Genomic DNA, 20,910 nt, shown 5'->3' with positions numbered 1-20,910 from the left:
GATATATGCCTCCCTGCAAATTTAAGAGGGTGGAAGTCTAAAAGGCTAAGTTGATCCACCATGGAATTTATGTAGTAATTAAACAAGAGTGGAGCAAGAATGCAGCCCTGCTTAACACCTCTCTGGGTCACAATGGCACTCCTTAGATGCCCTTGAAAGCTGCTTCTAACTTTAAGTTAATGGAAGAAATCCCCAGTTTTTCCCAAAGCTTAACCCGTGAAATGGAATAAAAAGCTGCCTTCAAGTCTACAAAGGCAGCATATAAAGAGGTCGTACCCACAGAGGAGTATTTCTCAATAAGATGCTGCAATACTAAAAAATGAACAGTAGTAGATCGATCCTCCTTAAAACCAACCTGTTCATCAGCAAGAAGGTTCTCGTGAGCCAGCCAATCATTTAACTTATCATTTAAGTGTCTTGCAAAAAGCTTACCTATAATATTAAGTAAGCTAATGGGTCTATAATTGGCCGGATTGACACGTGTACCTTTCTTTATTTATTATTTATTTATTATTTATTAAAACATTTTTATATCGCCCAAAAATTATGTCTCTGGGCAGTTTACAGCAAAATAAAAACAAAATAAAACATTCGTTATGACAAAAAGGTGGGGGGGGGACACACACATTACAAAAATTTAAAAATTTTAAAATAGAATTTTAACAGAATTAAAATTAAAAATTAAAACAGAATTAAAACCAATTAAAACAACATGAATTAAAAGCCTGGGTGAAGAGATGTGTTTTTAAAGACTTTTAAAAAGCTGTCAGAGATGGGGAGGCTCTTATTTCACTAGGGAGTATATTCCAAAGCCTCGGGGCACCAGCGGAGAAGGCCCGTCCTTGAGTGGCCACCAGACGAGCCGGTGGCAGTTGCAGACGGACCTCTCCAGCAGATCGCAGTGGGCGGTGGGGTTCACGCCGAAGAAGGCGTTCCCTTAAGTACCCAGGGCCCAAACTGTTTAGGGCTTTATAGGATATAACCAGCACCTTGTATTTTGCCTGGAAACATATCAGCTGCCAGTGTAGCTCCTTCAGTACAGGAGTTATATGGTCTCTCCGAGATGACCCAGAGACCAACCTGGCTGCCGCATTCTGGACCAACTGTAGTTTCCGGATTATGTACAAGGGCAGCCCCACATAGAGCACATTACAGTAATCCAGTCTGGAGGTTACCAGCAGATGTACCACTGTTTTGAGGTCATTCAACTCAAGAAACGGATGCAGCTGGCATATCAGCAGAAGCTGATAGAAGGCACATCTGGCCACCTCCTCAACCTGGGACACCAGAGAGAGGCTCAGATCCAGAAGCACCCCTAGACTGCGTACCTGTTCCTTCTGGGGAAGTGTGATCCCATCCAGAACAGGCAGTTCAAAATCATCTCTCGAGTTCCGACCCCGCACAATGAGTACCTCTGTCTTAGCCAGATTCAGTCTCAGTTTGTTATCCCTCATCCAGCCCATCACCGACTCCAGGCAGGCATTTAGGGAGGTTATGCCCTCTCCCGATGATGCTGACATGGAGAAATGGATTTGGGTGTCATCAGCATACTGATAGCACCCTGCACCAAATCTCCTGATGATCTCTCCCAGCGGTTTCATGTAGATATTAAACCACATTGGAGGCAATATGGAGCCCTGGGGAACACCATACAAAACTCCAGATTTCGAAGAACAGCAGTCTTCAAGGGACACCATCTGGAAACTGCCTGAGAGGTAGGAGTGGAACCACTGAAAAGCAGTGCCTTCAACTCCCAACCCCCTCAGACACTCCAGAAGGATACTATGGTCGATAGTATCAAAAGCTGCTGAGAGGTCCAGAAGGACCAACAGAGTCACACTTCCTCTGTCAATTGCCAATTGGAGATCATCCATCAGGCTGACCAAGGCAGTCTCCACCCCATAGCCAGCCCAAAAGCCAGTTTGAAATGGGTCAAGATAATTAGTTTCATTCAAGACTGTCTGGACTTGGGAGGCCACCACCCTCTCAATTACCTTGCCCAACCACGGAAGGTTGGAGACAGGCCTGTAGTTGTTCAGGTCTGAGGGATCCAGGGTAGGCTTCTTCAGAAGCAGTCTAATAATTGCCTCCTTAAGACAAGGAGGCATCCTACCTTCCCTCAGAGACGCATTTATAATCTCTACCAGGCCCTCTACAACAACCCCCCTGCCAGATAATATAAGCCATGTCGGACAAGGGTCAAGAGAACAGGTGGTAGGCTGCACCATTGCAATCAGCTTGTCCACATCCTCAGGAGTCACAAACTGGAAACGATCCAACCTAATCACACAAGAGGAGTCGCTGGACACCTCCACATCAGACACTGAGGTAATTGTGGAGACAGAGTCTAAGTCGGCCCGAATACAAGAGATTTTCCCCACAAAGAATTCATTAAACACAGCACAGCGGGTAATCTATGGTTCCAGATTCTGATTCAAGGGAGGAGGGTCACTCACTAGCCCTCTCACAACCCTGAACAACTCTGCCGGACGTGAACTTGCAGATGCAATATGGGCAGAAAAGAATCGCTTCTTTGCCGCACGTATCGCCTGAGCATAGGTCTTCAAATGAGCTCTATGTTGCAATCTGTCGGATTCAAGCCGAGTCTTTCTCCACTTGCGCTCCAGTCATCTACCTCAACGCTTCAGCTCCCGTAGTTCTTCTGTATAACAAGGGGCCAATTTTGAAGCAGGTCGGAGAGGATGCTTAGGAGCAATCATGTCTACTGCCCCAGTGAGTTTGCTGTTTCAGTTCTCCACCAGGGCATCAACAGGATCACCAGCAGACCCAACACTAAATCCCTCCAAGGCTTCTTGAAATCCTTTTGGATCCAATAACCTTCTCGGGTGGATCATCCTAATTGGTCCCTCTCCCCTGTGAGGGTGGGAAGTGATTGTGAGTCCGACCTTAACCAGATGATAGTCCATCCATGACAATGGGGAAATCACAAGATTCCCCACCCACAGAACACCACCCTGATCAGAGTGAAAGACCAAATCAAGAGTGTGACCAGCAATGTGCGTCAGCCCTGAGACCACTTGAGATAGGCCCATAGTCATCAGGGCCGCTATGAACTCCCAAGCTGCCCTGGACAAATCGGTCCCAAAGTGAACATTGAAGTCCCCCAGCACCACTAGACTGGGGGACTCCAACACCAAGTCCGAGACCAAGTCCGTCAGCTCAGTTAGGGACTCCGTTGAGCAGTGGGGCGATCGGTACACCAACAGAAGTCCCAGTCTATCCCTGGTTCCCAGACTTAAGTACACACATTTGATATGGTCCGACACTGTAACAGGGATATTGGTAAGGGAAAAGTTATTCTTATACATGACAGCCATCCACTCCACCTCCCCACCCATGGTCCCTCACCCACTCCTCAACAAGAGTAGCCTGGAGGAAGAAGCTGGGACCACACTGGGCCCCAGCCAACCCCAGCCAGGTCTCTGTAATACATACCAGGTCAGCACCTTCATCCAGAATCAAATCATGGATGGTTTCTGATTTGTTCTGGACCGACCTGGCATTACAGAGGAGCAAGGTGAGGTTCCAAGGATGATTGGCACTGCTCCCCAAGGTCAAAGAGCTGGCAGGACAGCCGGAAGGGGAAACAGCTATTACATTTCCAAGTCCCCTTCCCCTGTAACGGCCCGCTGACCTGCCAAGGTTACTTCTTCTGTTCCCCACCACGACCTGAATGGCCACCCCACAGTCAGTGGACACGCCCCCTGTCTCCCCATCTCCAGTTAAGCCCAGACACATTCTAAGATTGTCTCACCCAGGACAAATTAAAACAGAAGCTCCACTATTAAATGCCCCCCCCCTACAAATACCTAGGCTTCTTAAAAATAGGAACAACAACCACAACCCTCCACGTTTGGGGGATTTGGCCAGTCCTATCTATATAGGTGAAAAATGAGGCCAGGATTGGTTCCCACCGATCCGGGTTATTTTTAATTGCTTCCAGGGGATAAAATCTTCCCCTGGCGCTTCACCAGTTCTTAATTGTTCAATTAAAGAATGAATTTCAGAGACTGAAACTGGAGCCCACAAGGGTGTAGACTCAATCTCATAAGAAAGATATCCAGAGCAAGCATTAGGGTCCCTATACAGATCAGAGAAGTATTTTTCCCACACTTCAGGGTGGATGTGACAGCCTGAGGTGGTAAAATTATAGCTGGAGGAATGTTTAACTTAATGCCGGAATAATGATGAATCTTTCGTTCTAACAGCCTGGGCTAACCTCTTCCAATTCTCCTTCACAGCATCTTTTTTTAAAAAAATGCACTAACAAGTGCTTATACCGTCTTTTCTCCTGCAGCAGAATCTGAGCATCATGCCCACTAGAAGTTCTTTTGTACTTCTGATAACAAATAATAAGAGCTTTCCTGGCACCGACTATGATTAAACTGTTTTAATCAAATATACTCTATTTACTGCTGTATAACTGTAATCTTTTTCTTTTGTTTTGGCTTGTGGCCGTAACATTAATGATTCTGATTCTGACTCTTGCAAGAGCTGCCACACATGGGATTAGTGATGGGTACATTTTAGAGAATTATATCTATAGACAGGGAGAGCACAGAGGCAAAACTATGAGTACAAGGTCAATACATTTATATTCAAATTTATATGCATCTGTCTATGAGAGGATAAAACATAAGGTATTTAAACTATAGGATGGGATGTCTAAATATGTAGGACAGGATACGTGGCTGAGAGAGAAGCAGGCAAGTAAAACAGACAGTGGCTAAAATCAGTACAAGACTAATACATGGTTATGGACTGGCAGTCAGGGCCCGGTGGATCTTGTACGCTGCCGCACAGAACTTGGCAGTGTTATACGTGAAGGCCCGATCTTCATCCGAAAGCAGCATACTGGTATAAGCTTGACTAGGGTGGCCAGGGTATTTGAGGAGCAGTGGAAGTATAAGCATGTCACTACTGTCCTTATAAAGGGGGCAAGAGAAACCACATGCTTTGTGGTTTCCACCTCCCCAGTGTCACAGGGGCAAAGTCTTTCCATGATTCCTAGCTTTCTGTATTTGCCTTCCAGCACTGTGGAGGGAAGGGCATGACAACAGGCAATGGAGAAAGCCCTTCTGTGGCTTGGGATTTCCAGCTGTGTCAAGTATGCAGCAGAGGAGAAGGTGAATCTAAGCCTTTCTGATGACAGGAAGCTGGTGCCCCACTAAGGACAGCCTGTCACTCAGTGTCCAAAATCCTCTGTTTGATGGCCTTTTTTGCCTTGTCACAGCCCATAGCAAGTAGAAGGGGCAGGGAGAAGCTCAGTAGCGCCATGTTATTCCAGAACACCCATTTCTAGGAGGATTGGAAATTGTCCTGTAGGATCAGAGGGTCCGGACCCCGAGGGCTGAGAGCTAGTTTGAGCCATTGGTTGAGAACGGTCATCCACACCCTGGCCTCAACTTTTATCATACCCGATTCCAGGCATAGAGTAGCACTGGAGACACAGCAAGGCACTTGTAGGGCCGTTCTTAGGAATTTAGACTGGACATGTTCTAGTGAGGCAAGGTTGAAGGGGGTTCCCGGGTGGGCACCATAGAGTAGTTGAGCCAGCAGCTTGGCCTCAAATAGTTTAAGCGCTGCTGGTACGTCGTGGCCCCCTCTAGTCCGTAAGGACTTCAGAATGGCAGTGGAGCTTCTCTGTGCAGTGAGGGCGACGTGATCACAATGGCCTTTCTTGTGCCAGAGGAATGAAGGACCACCCCCAGGTATGTGAAGCAAGCAACTTGTTCTATTCTGTGGCTGTCAATATTCTAGTGGCGGATCTTGGGTCTTCTGGCAAAGGCCATGACCTTGGTTTTTTGGTAATTAATTTCAAGTTGTTCACTCTTGCAGAACTGTGCTAGTGTTGCCAATGCTAACCCCTGCTAACTGGGCAAAGAGGCACCTTTTAACGTGATGATTCTCTTTATTTAGCAGGGGGAGAGTAACTGGCCCTATCCACCCTCAGCACAGTACCTCCAGTGACTGTTGCTGGTGTCTATCTTATGTTTCTTTTTAATTTGTGAGCCCTTTTGGGACAGGGATCCATCTTATCTATGTATTATTTTTCTGTGTAAACCACCCCAATCCATTTTTGAAAGTGTGGTATAAAAATCAAATAAATAAATAATAAATAATAATAAATAAATGCCCTTCTGAGGTATATAGGGGTCCTCGAGAGGATTGCCGCATCGTCAGCCTATAGTAGGGTGGAAATGCTTCTTTTGCCCAGCATGTGGGGATGAAAGTTTCAAATCCTAAGATGGCTTACTATGGCACTGTTGTAAAAGTTGAAAAGAAGTGGGGACAGAATACATCCCTGTTTGACTCCCTTTTGGGTCGAGATATGGTTCATAAGGTGTCCTTGGGGGCTACACCTTACCCTGAGTGTCGTGTCTGTGTGAAGGGTATGAATTAGGTAGAGCAGACATCGATCTGTTGAAGAAGATTCCATCTTCTCCCCTAGCTTAACTCGGGATAGGGATTCAATAGCGGCCTTGAGATCTATCAAGGTGGCATAAAGGGATGCAGAATTGTTGGAGGAATATGTTTTGATGAGATGTAGGATCACCAGGCATTAATCAATTGTGGATCTGCCTTCCCTATAACCTGCTTGCTCATCTACCAGCAGATTTTCCTGTTCTAACCAGTCCTTGAGTTTCCCATGTAGGTGTCTGGCATATATCTTGCTGATGGTGTTGAGCAGATTGATGGGCCTATAGTTGGCAGGTCATCTCTTCTTTCCTTTTTAAATATGGGGACAATGATCGCCAACCCCCAGTTCTTGGGAATGTGGCCATGAGAATCAATGCAGGTAAATAGCAAAGTGCGAACTGGGGCCAACCACTTCAGATTACTTTTTAGAAGATCCATAGGGATGAGGTCTTCCCTGGGGGCCTTCGAGGGAGACAAGAGACTCAACCTTTGCTGTAGTAACTGGCGGCCAACCGGGCAGGTCTTTTATATCTAGTGGGGGGGGGGCAAATCCACAGTGGTGTCTCCATATAGATTCTGAAATTGCAATTCCCAGAGCACTGGAGGGATGTGAGAGTCTATCTGAGCCAAGCCATTGTAAGAAGAGTTGGCTGTGATTTTCCAGAAAGTGAATGAGTCCTTTGCTTTGGCTGCCTGGATGAGACGTGACCAAGTGGCCCTCATAGCTTCTCTCTTCTTGAGTGTCACTAGGTGTTTGCATTGTCTCTTGAGATGTAAGAGGTATGGAAGGACCTCCACGGCATCTGCTCCTGTACTAGAACTGTCAATGTGATAGGTAGATTTAACGGCTTTCCTGGCTTCTACACAGTTCTTGTTGAATCAGGGTTTAGATGGGAACCCAAGCAGCTTAGAGGGGGAGTTCTTAATTTTTCTATCCTCCCTGAGTGTTTGTGTCTGTCTCTCTCTCTCCCTGGCCCCCCCACAGATAAGGGGGGATGGGATTGGAGAAATAATAAATGGATGGGCCAGAGGCCTCAGGCCCATCCATTTATTATTTCTCCAATCCCATCCCCCATTATCTGTCCTGTATTGCTTTTCTGTTTCTCTCTCTCTCTGTCCCAGTCCCTTTAAACCTTCTGTTCTGTGTTTCCCCCCCTGCATTTAATTTTTCTACCCCTCTGAGTGTCTCTCTCTCTGCCCCTCTCCTCTAGGCCAAGGAAGCCCACCCAGGCCTTTGGGCCTGAGGTCTCTGGCCTATCCATTTATTATTTGTCCAATCACATCCCCCCCCACATGTCCTGTATTGCTTTTCTGTTTCTTTCTCTCTCTGTCCCAGTCCCATTAAACCTCCTGCCCCTTCCCCATTCCCACAGCCTTACCACCATCCTTTTAATTTATTTTCTAATAGGGATGTGCAAAAGGTTTCGGGCACAGAACGATCTGTGCCCGAAACGACCAATTTCGGGTGATTCAGAGCCGAACCAAATCACCCATGATGAGACCCGATAATTTTCGGACCCGAAACGAATCACCCCTGTTTCAGGTCCAAATTTTTCGGTGTTTCGGGTCCCCTTTTTGTGTCCTAGAAAAGTGCCAGCCTTGTCTTCTTCTTCCCCCTCCGTTTTCAATTTGACGTCTCTTTGAATTTCCCGCCTTTTTGCCTCCATTGATTTCAATGCAGAAATTGCTTTCCTTTTACTTTAATTGAAAAGGTCCTGGGGCCAGAAGAGTCGGGTGGGGTGGTACTGCCTAATGGGTGGAGGCTACCACCCCAATTGCAGAGGGATTGGGCAGAGGGCTGATTTTTGGTGAATTTCTGAAGTTTACGTGTCTTTAAGGTTTCCCCCCATTAAGTATAATGGAGGGTGTATCACTTCACATCGGGGGGAAAGGGGTGGCCTATAGTGGTTTGGGGTTGGTGGTAGTGCCGGGTAGGGGCAAGGAAGCTACCTGAATTTTATCAAAGGATTTGGGCAGAGGGCTGATTTTTGGTTAATTGTTGAAGTTTACGCGTCTTTAAGGTTTTTTCTCATAAGTTATAATAGACTGGAGCTTTCAGCAGCCCCATAAGTGCACTTGGGGGGTGATGGGGTGGGCCAGAGCGAGTGGTGGTGTAGTGCACATAGGGTGCCAACCACCCCCATGGGTTTCTAACCCATGGCGTACAGGGTTCTGTTGTTTCTGAGGTATTCTGAGTGTGGATTCTATGACAGCAAATGAGATTTTCAATGACACACCATGAATCCACTCTAATTTGCTATCATAGTATCTAAACCTTAAAGACATGAACTTCAACATTTAACCAAAAATCAGCCCTCTGCCCAAATCCTTTGAAAAAATTCAGGTAGCTTCCTTGCCCCTACCCGGCACTACCACCAACCCCACACCACTCTAGGCCACCCCTTTCCCCCTGACGTGAAGCGATACACCCCCCATTCTACCTAATGGGGGAAAACCTTAAAAACACGTAAACTTCAGAAATTCACCAAAAATCAGCCCTCTGCCCAATCACTCTTTAATTGGGGTGGTAGCCTCCACCCATTAGGCACTACCACCCCACCCCACTCTTCTGGCCCAGATCCCACTTTCTGCCCCGATCTGCCCCAAAGACACTAAACTTCAAAAAAATCACCAAGAATCAGCCCTTTGCCCAATTCCCCTGAAATTTGGGTGGTAGCCTCCAACCATTGGGCACTACCACCACACCCCACTCTTTTGGCCCCAGGACCCATTTTTCTTACCCGAATCGATTCAGATTCTGATTCAGGTAAACCTGAATCCGGGTGAGCAAAATTCAGGCACAGAACAGAACAGGGGTGTTTCGGTTTGGGTCTGAACCGAAAGACTGAAAATACCGAATTGCACACCCCTATTTTCTAAGTTTTTATTTTAAGTTGTTTGTTTGGACGGGTGAGTTGCTGAAAAGCTTCTCATTCTGCCCTCCTGTGCTCCTCATTCCGCCCTCCTGTGCCAGCCTGTGCTGCCCTGTGCTGTGTGCCAGCCTCTTAATTTCTTCGTGTTTGCCTGACTTTCCTGAGATGAATGCAGTGTCCAAAATGAAGCCTCCTTTTCTACTCTTTTCTTCAGATAAGGTCCAAAAGGAAATAGAAGATGTTTTGAGTTCCTCTTGCTTAATCTGCTATCAAGATCGGAAGAAACTACCCTATACCAATGCAGTAATTCATGAGATCATGCGTTACAGACATATCTTATTATTTGGAGGTTCCAGACAGACTGCAAAGGATGTGAACATGTATGGTTTTCACATACCCAAGGTACAGAACATTGACATGGCTGCACTTCTGTATCTCAAGAACCTGTAAAAACCTGTAAGGCAAGAAATCCTGGTTCTTTCAAAAACTTGTACCACATTGCAAAGGGTAGGGCTGTGTAGTCGTTTTGGTCTGGTAGGAATGCTGGACCAAATATGCCCATTTGGGGGCACTGTCATAAGGACTTCAGACATGACAGTGGAGAGCTCCAACAGTTGAAAGTTCAACAAAAATTCCTGTTGTCCTGTCTGAGCTACTTTTAGTTCTGACATTCTTGTCAGACACGGCTGATTTAAAAGCAGTACAACTTTGAAATCCAGGGAAGGGGGCAATGGTAACAAGCATGGAGAACTTTCTAACCCTGAAGCTCCCCTGCAGGATTTGCCATTGCTCCCCACCTCCCAATCTCAGGGATGCAGCCCTCAAAATAAAGCCCAGGATCTGGCTTAGAGAGAAAATCTGTCTAAGTGGGCGTCCGGGCAGCTTTTTGAAGGCTTGAAATTAGGAGAGAGAAAGCAAAGGCAATCATCACAGGGAACCCTCTGTCCCTATGGGACCCACATGGTATGTTGCCATAGCCCCCACCCAAATTTTGGGGGATGCAGACATCAAAGAGCAACCCGGGAGCCATCTTAGACAGACTCTAAACCAGCTCCTAGGCTGCATTTTGAGAGCTGCACCAATGAGACTGGGAAATGGGAAGCAGTAGCAACTAGGGCTGTGTAAACAGGTTTGAACCAGTTCAGTTCAACAGTTCAGGGTCAAACCGAACCACCCCCTGTTCAGTCTGACCCTGGACCAAACACCCCTTGAATGTTTGAGGGGGTTGCGAACATTTTGCAGTTAATTTTTTTTAACCTAACTCCCTTTTGGGGAGTTCCTGGAGGTAGGGGGTGTCCATTGAGGTTCCCCCTCCCCCCACCAGCTTTACTTATGTCCCCCTCCGGCCGATTCAGCCAGCTGTTCCGCCACTTTTCGGCCTTCTCTCGGCTGCTCGGTGGCCATTTTGTGTGCACCTGCGCGATTGGCTTCTGCATGGCCTGGAATGGATTGTGACAAACAAGCCCCATCAGCGCATTTAAGTGTAGAGTTTCCTTTGGTGTCTAGGCACCCAACTGGTTCACGTGAGGACACTGATAACTCATTTTCTTAAAACGAGGAGGTGAAGGTTTGGGGAGGGGCGAGGAAGAAGGAACGACTTTAAGGGAGTTCTCGCCTTGTTTCCTTTGCAGAAACACAGAGTGGTTGGGACTGCCTAAAAGAGACAGATGGCAAGATACGTAGGAAACAGAAGGAACTAGGTAGTTAGACTGATAGACAGACACAATCATATCTAAAAGAGGCACTATCTGTCCAATCCAACGCAGAACCCAATAGCTCACCACAGCAACAAAAATGCACTTTGCATGTGCTTAGAGGAACTTTCTGCTCTCATGAGCCAGACATTCAGAACAGGTTCTGGGAATAAAACCTGGCGAGCCTTTGTCAAATTAAGCCATTACAGGTCCTGTGCATATTTCTTTTCATTCTCTCTTATATTCATTGGACAGGAGGCAGGGTGACTGTGAAGTGATCTCCAAGTGTTTTGTTGAGGACGCGCAAGAGGGGACATGCAAGAAGAAAGAGTTTCTGAAATCATTAGGGAAAGTTGAGAATTGGCCAACTGGCTTACTGTTAAGACTCTCACTCTCTCCCACCCACCCACCCGTGTCTTTCCCTCTCCCAAGCAGTGATATGGTAATTAAGAATATGCTGAGAGCCAAATCCAAGTTCTCAGATAAGAAATTCTTTCAATTGTCAAAGATGACAACAGCAAATCAATAAGTGCTTCAAATAAAAGGGAGATGCTGTCTGGCCCCCGAGGCAACAGCTTCGGGGGAGGGAGGCCACTCCCCCATCTCCCTTCCCCTTCTTCTCCCCCTGAACTTGTAGCAGCCCAGACAGAGAGAAAGGGCGGGGAGAGGGGGAGGGAGCGCAGGGAGGGCTGTATCAGACCCTAATTTAAAGTCTTTGGAAGAGTCAAGTGGTCAGGACCAGGCGAGGTTCTTTGCATGTGCCTCTGGGTGGAGGCCAGCAGGCGAGGGGAAGAAGGGAAGACTCTCCCTTGCATTCTGCTAGCAGGTTCAAAGCAAAAGCAGTCACAACATAGAGGGTCTGTTTACCTTTGTTTACCCATTAATGTCCATACAGTCTAAGTGTTAATCTTGGAATTCTGGCCCCGGCCAGCCATTCGCTCACATCCAGTTCCTTGACCAAAATTCAGGGGACTTCTGCTGTCTCAGCCTCTCTTTTTGGACCCAGATGTTTTAGCAAATTCTCTGTGTTGGAACAGGGAGGAATGCCTGAAAGAATCGAATTCCTCTCATAGGGCATCCAAGGGCTTCATGACTTTTGCCATGGGTAGGTTGCTTTGCATTGGGGTTCTCCCTCCCATACACACAGTATACACAGGCTGAATATTTCTGAGGATGGACTCCAAAGAGCATCTTTCCCTTTCTAAGCTCTCAGCTCTTCAAATGTCTCTCAAATAAATGATTCTAAAAATGAGAGTGACTCCTCTCATAGCCTGAAGAGAATAGCGGGTGTTTGGCCCCTCCACCCCTTTTCTATTATTAAGACAATATTTTAATTGACTAAATGATCTGTGACAAAATGACCCTTCCATGCCTCCCTCTCCCTTTCCACATTGTTCCCCAAAACGACCCCATAACGCCTTCCCGGCCCACAATTTTTGTTTATTGGTTCCATCAAATGCAACAATCCCCACCCATCCCCAAGGCAAACTGGATAATTAGAGGGGAGGGGAGGAAGCCGGCTCTTTAGGAAAACCTGGCTGGCATCCTTTGGATAGATTTTGGTTCTAAACTGAAGGGCCGGCGGGGCAGGAGGTGGCTGTCAATTTCAAATCAGCCCAGTAAAAAGGGTGTGGAGACTGACAGCATGGTGTTTATACAACTCCGTTCTTGGAGCAGTTAGTTCTCTCTCGGGCTGGAATCCACAATCCCAAATTCACAACCCGCTTATACGGAATGGTTCTAACTTGATTTCTTATTCCAAAACCAACAGGACAGAAATGAAGTTAAAGCCACCTTCCTTCGGTTAACTAGATTGCTATGGATTCATGTTAACAAAAGGGCACCCACTTTTAAAACAAAATGAAACAATACAATTAAAAAGGAGAGGGGGAGGATAATAGGCCAGCAAGAGGTGAAGGAACTGGCTCCCCCTCTTCCCCCATGATTAATGCGATTTCTCACCTTCCCCACAGACCGGATTCCCCAATCCGGAAAACCTAATGTGAATATGAGCAAGAAAGGGAAAAGGAGAGAAAGCGCAGGTGTCCCCTTTCCCTCTACGACTGTGTTGGGTTATTGCCGTTAGTGGGAAAAGAGCAGGTGGCAAAGATTGGGGTAAAACCACTTCAGAAGAATAGCCCAGAGGGAGCGGGTGATGCAAGTCTTGCCCCATTTCCATCCCAGTAACATTTCCCAGCCCAGGATGGATTTTCTGGGCACATTCAATGCCTTATACTTCCAGCAAAAGTGCCCTCCCCAACACTGGACCTCCATGTGGAAGGGCTGCAGGAAATTCTGGTGAAGCAGGTGGGTCCCTGCTCTTGTGGGATCCCATCCCATTTATTTCTCAAACGTAAGACCCATCCTCTCTCCTAGGAACACACCAGCAGGAAAGAAACCTTTCCAGACCACCAGGACCTGCCTGAACTCCAGTACCTCCACAACCTTTCCTCTGCCTCCTTTCCCAGCATACCTGGGGTGGAGAAGATACATTTTTCATCTCTGTAATGGCAAATGTTCACGTTCACAGAAATGGCCACCGGGTGAAGGCCGAAAACCGGCTGAAGAGTGCCCAAAACGGGGCAAGGGGTGATTTAGAAGGACGGCAGAGGGAGAGGGAACCTCCATGGACACCCCCCCCCAGCCGCCTCCAGGAACTCCCCCGAGGGGAGTAGAAGGTAAAAAAAAAAGTTAACCATTTGCAGTCAGCGAAACCCCCCAAACCCAAACCAAACCAGTAGTGGGTTCGAGGGAGTTCCAGACCAGACTTGCCCAGTTGGGTTCAAGGCTGGTTCGGCCTCAAACCAAACCGGGCCAGCCAATTTTGTGCACACCCCTACACTGTCTCTGTGGATTGGTAAGGGCTTCTTTGGTGTTAGCACAGTCCTTATCAAACCAATGCTTGGAAGCCTGTTGATGCTGTACATGTGGCTTGCAGTTCTTAGGAGTGAGGAGGTGCTGTAATTATTGGACTAGGGCACTGTAGGACTCCAAAGGTGCACAAGTAGGGTCATTGATTAGTAGGGGTGATTGGATACACTGCAGATGGTAAGAGGCAAGTAGCTCACTTAGCGCCTGATCCACTTGTGGAGACCATTTTGCATGGCAATATGTTCTTCCTGCCATGGATATGGTGGGATTATAATAGTTCTCTATGTGAGACTGATGAATGAAAGGCTTTAGAAGGAGTGAGATGGGGAGGTGATCACTGTCAAATTTAGGGGTAAACTCAAATCTCTCCAACAGGAGGGGGGGGCAGGTTCCATGAGGTGATTGAAGTAATTGATCAGGCTCATTCTGGAGCTGGCCAGATAGTGAACTCGGTGGGATGGTCATTTTCAAGCGAGCCATTCAAAATGAAGAGGTTAAGTCTGATGGTCATAAGACTAAGACAGACACCCGCATAATTTGAACTTTGGTCCTTTGAAAGGCAGATAAGAGGGAGCCCGTCCACGTCAGAGCTGGGTAGATAAGCCCTCTGTTGAGTGTATGAAGTATGGTCATCAGGACCCAGCCTAGCATTTAAATCACCACCCATCACCACATATGCATCAGGAATGGAGAGGAGATTTGCTACGTAGTTTTCAAGTTCAGTCCACCTTGATCTCACCTGTAGGTTCCTCCATTGTGGAGGGAGATAAATACTAATTATCAGCAGTTTGCAGCGGCTGAATTGAATCAAAACTGCCATAGCATATTGCTTGAGCGGTGTGAGCAGTTTCAAGGATGCGCATAAAGAGGTAGCAACAAGCACACACAGGCCGCCTTTACTTCTGCCATGGCCTGCCCCCAGTACAGCTCCAACTGTATATGAGTGGAATCCATTGAGTAGTAACTCCCCAGATGTCCAGGATTCCTGGATCAGAATAATATCGTGGGAAGTGAGATTGTTTCTGAAGGAGGGGTCTGTGACAGAGGAATTCCAGCCATATTTCACGTTAAAAGGCCAACTTTACTTGGTCTACTGGATGTCATTGTTGTGGAGGGGGGGAATCCTGTCATGTCGACGGATCCACACAGGAACAGTGTGGGAGGCATAAGTCCTGAAGGGAGATAGGTGGAGCACTTACAGGTTTCTGGGCACCCACCTCTATGAGCGTCAGTTCTCCCTGTCAAGAAATCTCTTCAGGTTGGGTTGATGGTTCCTGTGATGCAGTCAAACTTTCTGGAGAGATTAGTCTGGTAAAGGTGTCAGAGAAGGAGTTGCTGTCAAGGACAGTTCCTGGGCCCATGCCTTGTGTATTAATGTCCTCTTTGGTTACAGAGAGGAGCTGGATCAAATGGGGCAATGCGGAGGCCCCTACTTCTGTCAATCGCCCTACATCCTGGGATGTATGCACCTGTTGACGCTTCTGAGCCGATGACTGCCCCAAAGCAACCTCATCCTCCAAATGATCATGGCTCAGGATGGGGGTCAAATGGAAATGGGAGTGTGACAAACTCTCTGGGGCATCCAAGATGAATTGTGGCTCATCTAATTGTGGGGATGATGTGGGGGGGGGGCATGGAGACCCCTCCCTAAGGTGGCTGTCTCATGCAGGCTGCCTGAGACCAGCAGTGCAGTGATCTTGTCAAAATGTGGATCACTGGCAAGTAGCATTCCAGGGTGCAGTTCTTGCAAGGCAGTGGTCCCTTGCCCACTTCGTGGCTTGGGAGGATTGCAGGTGTGAGAGGGGTTTCTTGAGGGTTGTTGAGTGGCATGGTTTTGAGGTTAAGCAGCTGGAATGATTTGAGATTGCTTTTGGGAGTTGAATGTCCATGTCAGAGACTTAATCTGTAAGTGTGGTGTTCTCTGCATGTCCTGATTGCTAAGTTGGAGGCATCAGGGGTTTAGTATTATTTTTTGCTTCAAGCAGTTGATTTTTAAATGGTTTAGTTCATCTTGAATGGCTTTATGCAGTTGGAATTCTCCAGACAGGTTGGTAGTAGCTTGTTTGTCTTTTCCACAGATAGGAGATTTATTGTCTTTGAAGCTAATGGGTTCAATGGTAGGGCTATTAATCTCTTGATCAGAGATAAGATCTCTAATTACAGGGTTTGCAAAAACACGAGTAAGTTTGTAGCCATAAGAAAGCAAGTGTCCTGGCTGGCTGGCTTGCCAACTTTGTCACCAGCTCTGCATTTTGAAAGGTTAGGAAAAGCCTTCTGAAGTGTGGGTGAGTAGGCAGAAAGAAGTACGAGTTTAAGCCAATGTTTTCTGGCTGTGTGTTTGAAAAGTAGGACAGAGAGTGGGTAATCTCCTTGTGGTTTGTCCATCTATGACGAGCACTGCGAGGAATTTCTAGGACACTCTTTTTTTCTTAATGCTCACGCTGACAATTTGATTGACGATTATTTCCCAAGGAGCCTGGTGACATCTTACATAGAGAAGTGGAGACAGAAGTGAAGGGAGGGTTTGGTTGGGGTTTATTGACAACATGCTCCAAAGTGTTTTTAACCCCTTGATGTTTGGGCTATAAATTGGTCAAAAGCCTGCCTCAGACTATCCAGTTTCTTGGTGATGATATTTATCCAGCCAAAAATGGCTATCAGACTTTCTGCTGAGATAATGCAGATGTCGCTGAGTTGTTGGGTAATTAGATCAGATGAGGTACAGGATGCATGGCTGGAAGTTATCGGGCCACTATCTCTCTGATCTGGGGAGTTACTAGGAGCATCCCTCCATGACAGCTTGGGTGCGCCTTGTTTAATAGTCAGCATGCATGGAGAAGCCTCTTTGTCTGAGGGGGAGGTGGCCTCCTAGCCTAGAGCCATGAATCTGTTCTTGAGTTGAGCTTGGTTTGTTTCTTCTTTCCAATACGTCCTCCTCTATCATTGGCAGGACTCTTGTTAGCAGGGCTGTTGTGAGGTCTTTTCTTCCGCCTGGGGAGGAGGCAAGTCCCTGGAAGGCATGCTCAGGAGGGGTGGTAGAGCCCAGGTCGAGGCAGGAGCTCGTGAGTCAAGTTGTTAACCAGTCGCCACCTTGGCTCCAGCCAGTCTCTATCTTAAATTAAACATAGATTTGGAGTCACACACACACACAGCGCCTTTTGACATCCTTCCCTAATTCCTCTGCATTCTAATTTCCTTTAGCTATAGCCTCTGCTTCTAGATGGGAAGGATTAGCCCGGAAAAAGGTGGTCAATGAACAAAAACAAGTTTCTGACCCCTTCTGAAATCTGTCTTAATCTTTACTTTAGTATTTCTGTCCAGCACATTAAAAGAAATCACGTTTATTATATTAAATCATGATAAACTTAAGAAAAAATGAAAAGTGTATATAGTTAGGAGGGAAGGGGGGGACATCATGCAATCCAGCCGAAATCAACCTTGCAGTTGCCTAGGCCATAAAATTGGGGCTCCAGCGACAATTCTTCTGGAAACACTTTTTTGCTGCGCAGGACCCTCACGCCTTCCTCCTCATACCTCCCCAAACCTTCACCTCCTCATCTTAAAAAATGAGTTATCAGTGTCCCCACGTGAACCTGTTGGGTGCCGAGACACCAAATGCCTCTACACTTAAATGCACTTCTGGAGCTTGTTCATCATAATAAATTCCAGGCCCTGCAGAGGCCAATTGCTCAGGTGCGCCCAAAATGGCCACCACACCACTGGGAGAAGGATGAAAAGTGGTGGAACAGCCGGCCGAACCAGTCGGAGGGGGACATAAGTAAAGCTGGTGGGGGAAGGGGAACCTCTGCAGACACACATACACCCAACGCCTCCAGCAACGCCCCGGAAGGGAGTACTGTGTTATATATATATATGCAAAATGTTCATGAACCCCCCCCCAACCGAACTGAATGGGGGGTTTGACGGGGTGCCGGGCTGAACTTGCCCAGTCTCGTTCAAGTCCAGTATGGACTCGAACAGGGCCAGCCAGTTCCGTACACATCCCTAATAGCAACACACAGTGGGGGACACTCTGGCTCAGAGGGTTCTCCCGGGTCATTTCCTTTGTCTTCCCTCCCCTGAATTCCAAGGTGCAGTCCCTTCAAAATAGCCCAGGCAACCTTGTTAGAGTTGCCTTCCCCAAACCTCCTGTCAGAGCTGGTCTGGAGGCCACTGGCTCTGAGGATGAGGGAGACACTGCAGCACTAGATGAAGTCAATCCCGCTATCAAGTCCATGATGCTACTGTTGCCAGAGCCACCTGAACCTGCTATTCCCATATAGGTATTGCTGCCACCTGAACCCACCAATCTAGCAGAGGCCCTGCAAATGCCTGAAGCTGCCACCCCAGCTGAGGCCACATTACCCTCTGAACCTGCCACTCCTGCAGAGGTTCTGCCACCACCAGAAACTGGTGCCCCTGTAGAACCTGGATCCAGCAGAACACTGGATCCAGCAGGTCCCAGGGCCCAGCCAGCTACTGCCTTTGAACTGCCTGCCTCACCCACAAGATGACAGAGACAATGACTTGCCCATGCAGGAGACAGCAACTTGTCCATGCAGAGATACAGCAACAGAGGAGAAGTGCACGGCTACCTTCTTGGGGCTTGCCCATAGATGGCTCTTCTCAGGAGCCTGAACCAAGGTCTCCTCTAAAGCAAGGCATTTCAGACAGGACAGGTAGGGGTATGGCTTCTCCATGCTACAAAGGCTCTCACATCAGGCCTGGCTTTTGCTGGTCCAACAACTGTCCTAGAGAGACTTATCCAGCCACAAGTTCTTGCTTCCTGGCATGATGTGCTGCCTGACTCTTGATATCTGGCCTTGCTGTTGCTGTTGCTGTTAGGCTGCCCTATTCCAACCTAGGTTTCTTCCTTTCAGGGCACCTTTATTGTTCCAGATCTGACGTCTGTTCTTACTGATCCTGAGCAATGGGACACACCTGAAGAATTCAACCCAAATCATTTTTTGGACAAAGATGGACAGTTTGTGACCAGAGAAGCATTTCTGCCATTTGGCGCAGGTAAATGCAGAAGTGATTTATCATGTTGATTGGATAGTTCCAATAAGGTGGAGGTTTGTGATAGTTCCAATAAGGTGGAGGTAGATTTTAAACTTTCAAAGAACAATGGGGTGTAGTCACAAAGTTACTTGACTAGTATAAAATATGAAATATATTGTGATTTTAGGCATTAAATCACTGAAGGATTAATGGGCAATGATAAGAAAGAACACACACACCCCAAAGGCACTATAGCCTACAAAATTATAAGACCTTTGGGTGTAAGCCTTCTTCTGAGTCAAACTGCTCACCTTTCACAGTCCAGTGACTGCTATGCATTGCTGCAAGGTCCCAGCACTCAGCAGACACCTTTTCCAGCCCAACTATTTAAGATCCTCTTAACTGCAGATGGCTGAAGTCCAACCTTTGACATTCCCCTTCCTAATGCTAGTCTTAAGGAGGCAATTATTAGACCACTTCTAAAGAAGCCTACCTTGAATACCTCAGAGCTGAGTAACTACAGGCCTGTCTCCAACCTTCCGTGGCTGGGCAAGGTAATTGAGAGGGTGGTGGCTTCCCAGCTCCAGACAATCTTGGAGGAAATGGATCATCTAGACCCATTTCAAACTGGCTTCTGGGCTGGCTATGGGGTAGAGACTGCCTTGGTCGGCTTGATGGATGATCTCTTACTGGGAATGGACAGAGGAAGTGTGACTCTGTTGGTCCTTCTGGACCTCTCGGCGGCTTTCGATACTATCGACCATAGTATCCTTCTGGAGCATCTGAGGGGGTTGGGGGTGGGAGGCCCTGCTTTGCAGTGGTTCCACTCCTACCTCTCAGGTAGGTTCCAGATGGTGTCCCTTGGAGACTGCTGTTCTTCAAAATCTGAACTTCTGTAAGATGTCCCTCAGGGCTCCGTATTGTCTCCGATGTTGTTTAACATCTACATGAAACCGCTGGGAGAGATCATCAGGAGATTTGGTGCAGGGTGCTATCAGTAGGCTGATGACACCCAAATCCATTTCTCCATGTCAGCATCATTGGGAGAGGGCATAACCTCCCTAAATGCCTGCCTAGAGTCGGTAATGGGCTGGATGAGGGATAACAAACTGAGACTTAATCCAGATAAGACGGAAGTACTCATTGTGCGGGGTCAGAACTCAAGAGACAATTTTGATCTGCCTGTCCTGGATGGGGTCACACTTCCCCAGAAGGAACAGGTACGCATTCTAGGGGTACTTCTGGATCCAAGTCTCTCCTTGGTGTCCCAGGCTGAGACAGCGGCCAGAAGTGCCTTCTATCAACTTCGGCTGATACGCCAGCTACGTCCATTTCTTGAGTTAGATGACCTCAAAACAGTGGTACATCTGCTGGTAACCTCCAGACTGGATTACTGCAATGCACTCTATGTGGGCTGCCCTTGTACGTAGTCCGAAAACTAAAGTTGGTGCAGAATGCGGCAGCCAGGCTGTTCTCTGGGTCATCCAGGAGAGACTGTATTACTCCCATATTGAAGGGGTTACACTTGCTCCCAATATGTTTCCGGGCAAAATACAAGGTGTTGGTCATAACCTATAAAGCCCTAAACAGCTTGGGCCCTGGGAGCCCGACTTTTAACTGATACTGTTTTGATTGTTGTTTTAATGCTGTTTTTAGAATATTTTTTTAAAATTTTAAATTGTGTTTTAAATCTCTTTTAAATTTTTTGTTTTTAATTAATGTTTTACTTTTAATCTTCTTGTAAACCGCCCTGAGACATAAGTTTTGGGCAGTGTAAAAATATGATAGATAGATAGATAGATAGATAGATAGATAGATAATAGCCCTTTCCCAAGCATTGTTCTGCTATATTCTGTAGCATGGGTCGGCTTCAGGGGGAGAAAAAGAGTGAACTGATTCCTCCTCCACATACATGTTCAAGCTGTGATGCTTAAAGCTTAACCCAGACCAGACCTACATATGTGTTTTTCTTCTCTTGCATTCTGGCTGTGCAGAGAGCTAACTGGCTCGCCGTTGTGGCTATCACAAAA

At 47.1% G+C, this 20,910-nt stretch overlaps 1 protein-coding gene across 1 annotated transcript in view; it reads left to right on the top strand.

Moving 5' to 3' along the window:
• The window catches only part of LOC128350628 (cytochrome P450 2J5-like), a 68,635-nt gene that overhangs the window by 45,744 nt on the left and 1,981 nt on the right, over positions 1 to 20,910 (top strand). The window contains exons 7-8 of the mRNA XM_053309018.1: positions 9,529 to 9,716; positions 18,760 to 18,901. Coding sequence (XP_053164993.1) covers positions 9,529 to 9,716; positions 18,760 to 18,901 — 330 coding nt within the window. The remainder of the gene's footprint in view (positions 1 to 9,528; positions 9,717 to 18,759; positions 18,902 to 20,910) is intronic.

This window comes from Hemicordylus capensis, chromosome 3, assembly GCF_027244095.1.
Source record: "Hemicordylus capensis ecotype Gifberg chromosome 3, rHemCap1.1.pri, whole genome shotgun sequence".
Taxonomy (NCBI): Eukaryota; Metazoa; Chordata; class Lepidosauria; order Squamata; family Cordylidae; genus Hemicordylus; species Hemicordylus capensis.
Note: the sequence above shows the minus strand (reverse complement) of the source record. Positions and strands in the feature narration are given on the sequence as shown.